General features: G+C 38.9%; 1 protein-coding gene across 1 annotated transcript in view; it reads left to right on the top strand.

Annotated features, from left to right (window-relative positions):
- The window catches only part of LOC104386435 (maltase-glucoamylase, intestinal-like), a 61,858-nt gene extending 56,873 nt beyond the window's left edge, over positions 1–4,985 (top strand). The window contains 4 exon segments of the mRNA XM_009995045.1: positions 14–82; positions 1,373–1,422; positions 3,398–3,568; positions 4,923–4,985. Coding sequence (XP_009993347.1) covers positions 14–82; positions 1,373–1,422; positions 3,398–3,568; positions 4,923–4,985 — 353 coding nt within the window.
- The last annotated feature ends 214 nt before the right edge of the window (positions 4,986–5,199 follow it).

The raw sequence follows: 5,199 nt of genomic DNA, 5'->3' as shown, positions 1-5,199 counted from the left end.
AACCCCCTGGCAGTGACGGTGGCGCTGGACGAGGCCCAGGGCGCCCGGGGGCTGCTCTACTGGGACGACGGCGTCCGGATTGGTGGGGCTGCCCCCTCATTTGCATCCTCATTTGCATAGCCCTCCTTGGCGGGTTCCTCATTTGCGTGTTCCTCACCCCCCCATTGATTGACGTTGATTAACGGGGTTAATGAAGGGGCCTGTGGTGGGAGGAAGGTGGTTATTAATGTGTATTAGCGGTTATTAGTGGGGAGGGGGATTAATAGGAGTGAATATTAATAGGGTATTAGTGGTTGTTAGTAGTGATAGCAATTAATAGGAATTAATATGAATAGGGTATTAATAGGATATAATGATTATTAATAGTGGTAGGAATGAATATTGATAAGGTATTGATAGGTAATTAGTGGTTATTAATAGTGATAGAGATTAATAGGAATTAATATTAATAGGGCATCAATAAAAATATTAATATTAATAGTGATAGGAATGAATATTAATAGGTTATTAATAAAATATTAGCAGTTATAGGAATAGTTATATATATAGAATAGTTATAGGAATTAATAGAATTTAATATTAATAGGGGATTAATAGGATACTAGTGATTAACACTGATAGGGATTAATAGGAATTAATATAAATATTAATAGGGTATTAATAGGATCGTAGTGGTTAATAATACTCATAGTAAGTAAAAGGAATTAATATTAATAGGGCATTAAGATGATATTAGTGGTTATTAATATGATGGGAATTAATATGAATTATTACTGATAGGTATTTGTGGTTATTAATAGTGATAGGGATTAATAGGAATTAATATTAATAGTGTGTTAATAGGATATTAGTTATTAATACGGCTGCTTATTAATAACAGAAACAAGCACATAAATGTCTAATGATGTGCTAATAATTATTTAATCGACTTTTTAATTGACTTTTCATCGACCTTTCATACAATTAGTGATGTAACGATATCAATAATTAGCATTTAATTGTATTAATTAATAATAAAATGTATAATGATTAAGTATATCTAATAGTACAATAATATATAAGGAAAGAATAATTAATTGTTATAATTTATTGACCGTTTAATTTGCCCTTTTATTGAGGTAATTTGGTGTAATTAATAATGTTAAATATTAATAATATCGAGATAATCCTAATGAACCTTTTAATTGACCGTTTCATGGATCTGATTATTAATATTTTCCATGAGGTTTAATTGACCTTTTAATCACCTCGTTAATTACTATTGTTATTGAGCTTTTTATCAACCTCTTTATTAATTAATCGGCTATTAATCAATTAACTAATTGACTTAATTGACTGTTAATTGATCGAAACTCTCCCTCCCTCTTCCCAGACGCGCACGAGGAGGGCGTGTACCTGCTGACGTCATTCGTTGCCACCCCGGTAGGTCCTGCTGGGGGGGGTAATTAGCGCTGGGTACTTAATTAACACCTATTACTTAATGCGAGGTGGGGGCGGGTTGTGGGCGGGTCTTAATTAACACAATTAATAGCGTTAATGACCAAGCGAGGCTGTTCCTGCTTCTTGCCCGATCCGCTAATAACTGGTTAGAATCGTTAATAATGTATTTATAGGCGCTAGTAAATGAGTATTAGGCTTAATAATTGATTATTAGATACCATTAGAACGTGTAATTATTATTATTTTCATTTAGAATTAATTAGAATTACTCTAATTCAGAAAGGAGAGATGATGTTCAAAAGTTCATTAAGAATATGCCAATTGTAGCTAATTACAGCAGTAATTAGTCTAATGATTAATTTCTAATAGTGTTAATTTATTGGCTACTAATAATATTGACTAGAAATCTGCAATATGGGCAGTAATTTATTAATAATAATTATTATAAGTAATTAATAGTCGTGAAGTCAGTGGAAGTCTTAAAACAAGAGTCATTTTAAATTAATGAGTGTTAATTAAAATAATTAATAGCTATTAGAAGCTATTAGAAGTTATTAAAAGCTATTAAAATGCAATTAAAAGGTAATAAAAGTGATTTCGAAGTCACCAAATGGTATTAAAATTATTAAATGTTATTCAAAGTTATTAATGATGCATTAAAAACTATTAAAATGTTATTAATATTTATTAATGCTTATTTGAACTTTATTATAAGTTATTAAATAGGTAATAAAATACATTTAAGAGGTAGTAAAATTATTTAAACATCACAAAAAGTTATTAATAGCTTATTAGATGCACTTCAATTTATTAAAAGCTATTAACCTGTTATTAATCTTTATTAATGCTCATTTGAACGTTATTAAAATGATTTAAGAATATTTAAAAGGTAATAAAATATATTAAGAATTTATTAAAACTTATTTAAACGTCAAAAAATCTGTTAAAAGGTTATTAAATATTATTCCAAGTTATTAAGTGATATTAAAAAGGTATTAAACATGATTAGTGCTCATTAATAAGTTATTAAACCTTGTTAAAAGTTATGAAAATACATGGAAAAGGTCTTAAATATATGAAATAATATTAGATAATATATTAGATATCTTAAATAATAATATTACATCTAATAAATAATATTAATATATTTAAAAGGTATTAAATAATTTTGAAATCACAGAAGTTATTAACAAGTTATTAAACGTTCTTCAAAGTTATTAATAATTGATTAAATGGTATTTAAATGCTGTTAATATTTATTAAAGTTTATTTTAACGTTATTAGAAGTTATCAACAGTTATTAAAACTTATTAAAATCTAATGTTGTTAAAATATAATAAGTGACTAAAATATAATAAAATATTATTAAAATATAATAAGTTATTAAAATCTAATAGGAAGTTATTAAATTGTAAATTATTAAAAGCTAATAAAATGTTATTAAAATACAATGTTATTAAAACATATTCAAGAGGTATTAAAATTATTTAAATACCACAATAAGTTATTGAAAAGTGTTGATATGTCCAAGTTATTAATCATTTATTAACTGGCATTAAATGGTATTAATATTTATTAATGCTTATTTTAATGTTATTAAAAGCTATTAAAAAGATATTAAAATCTATTTTAAAGGTATTAAAAGTGATTTAAACATCACAGTAAGTTTTTTAGAAGTGTTGATATGTCCTTAATTAATCATTGTTAATAATTGATTAACTGGCATTAAATGGCATTAATACTTATTAATTCTTATTTTAACATTATTAGAAGTTATTAAAAAGGTATTAATCATTAATAATGCTTATTTTTACCTTCCCAAAACTGATTGAGATCTAATAGAAAGGGATTAAAACCAATTTAAAAGGCATGAAAAGTTGTTTTGAAGTGACCAGATGTTGTTTCAAGTCATTAAGTAGCCCCAAGGACTAATGAAGACCCTCCCCCCCCTCCCCAGGGTGCCCTGGAGCTGCGGGTCCTTCACGCCGGGTACCAGGACCCTCAGCAGCTGCAGGTGACCCAGGTGAAGGTGCTGGGGCTGCCCCAGGTGGTGGGACAGGTGAGGGTGTGGCAGGAGGGGCAGGTGGTCCCCTCCTCCCCCCAGGTGAGCTACGACAGCCAGAACCAGGTATGGTCACCAGGGTTGGGGTGGTTTTTTGGGGGTGGAAAAGCCTCTTTTTGGACCCTCTTTGGGGACACGTGGTGGTTGGTCCTGGAGACCTAAAGGGTTGGGTTTTTTTGGGTGGAGTTGAAGGAGGTTGAGGTGGGACAGGAGGAGAAGGTTCTTCTGGTTGAGGGGGGGTGAGATGTTGGGGGTGGTGGGACAGGGAGGGCTGGTGGGAGGGGTCCCTGCCCATGGGGGGGTTGGATCTGGATGGTCTTTAGGTCATGGGTGGGTTTGGGTTGGGTGGGACCACCTGGTGGATCATCTAGAGGGTCTTCAAGACCCTTCCTTGGAGGTCTTCAAGGGCAGGTTGGGTGGCGTTGGAGTAACCTGGGCTGGTGGGAGGTGCCCCTGCCCGTGGTGGGGGGGTTTGGATCTGGATGGTCTTGAAGTCATGGATGGGTTTGTGTTGGGTGGGACCACCTGGTGGATCATCTAGAGGGTCTTCGAGGTGGTTGCTCCATCCTTGGGGGTCTTCAAGGGCAGGTTGGGTGGAGCTTGGGGCAACCTGGGCTGGGGGGAGGTGCCCCTGCCCATGCAGGGGGGTTGGATCTAGATGATCTGGAAGGTCCCTTCCCACCCAACCCACCCCATGACCAGTTGGAGCTCAGAGCACTTTGGCACCAGGTCCACGGAGCCCCCACCCGAGGACCATTCCTGGAGTTGCCCACCTTGTCTCCAGGCTCATTTCCCTCCCTCCTCTTCCAGGAGGAAGGCCCAGGAGGTGGGGGTTGGGGGTTGGGGGAAAAAGGTGGGGCCAGGGCTGGAGAAGGAGGAGATGGGGAGGAGGAGGAGGAGCTGAAGCAGCAGAACATGGAGACGTGTTCTCCTCGACTTCCTCGAGGTCAAGTGCCAGGTCCTTCAGCAGGGTTGGGCAGGTTGGGTGGAGAAGAGGCTGGAGGAGAAGGACCTGGAGGTGCTGGTCCAGGAGAAGGTGACCCTGAGTCTCAGCAACCTGCAGACCCAGCCCAGAAACCAACCCTGGCCTGGGCTGGACCAGGAGAGACGTGTCCAGCAGGGCCAAGGAGGGGACCCTGCCCCTCTCCTGGGCCACTCCTGAGGTCTCACCTGAAGAACCGTGGCCGGCTCTGGGCTCCCCCAGTTCCAGAGGGACTGGGAACTGGGGGAGAAGGTCCTGGGCAGGGTCACCAGGATGGGGAGGGGAGTGGAAAGGCCGAGGGAGCTGGGCCTGGAGAAGACAAGGCTGAGGGGAGACCTTCTTGATGCCTCCAAGGGTCTCAGGGTGGGTACAAGAGCCCCCACCTGGGGGGGGTTGTCACTCAGGCCCATCTTGGGTCCCTCCTCCTGTTGCTCACAGGTCCTGGAAATCACCCGCCTGGAGCTGGAGCTGGGCAAGAACTACAGGGTGGAGTGGAGCTGAACCCTAGGGTCCCACCTGGGCCTGGACCTCCCCCATGGTCCCACCTGGATCTTAACTCCCATCATGGTCTCACCTGAATCTCCATCATGGTGCCACCTGGATATGAACCTCCATCCATGGTCCCACCTGAACCCCCATCATGGTCCCACCTGGACCTGACCTCCCCCTTCTCCTCCTCCCACCCCTTCCCCTCCAGAAAACATCTGCCCTGGTC

The sequence above is a fragment of the Chaetura pelagica genome, unplaced genomic scaffold, assembly GCF_000747805.2.
Source record: "Chaetura pelagica isolate M959 unplaced genomic scaffold, ChaPel_1.0 scaffold603, whole genome shotgun sequence".
Lineage (NCBI taxonomy): Eukaryota > Metazoa > Chordata > Aves > Apodiformes > Apodidae > Chaetura > Chaetura pelagica.
This window is presented reverse-complemented; position numbering and strand designations above follow the sequence as displayed.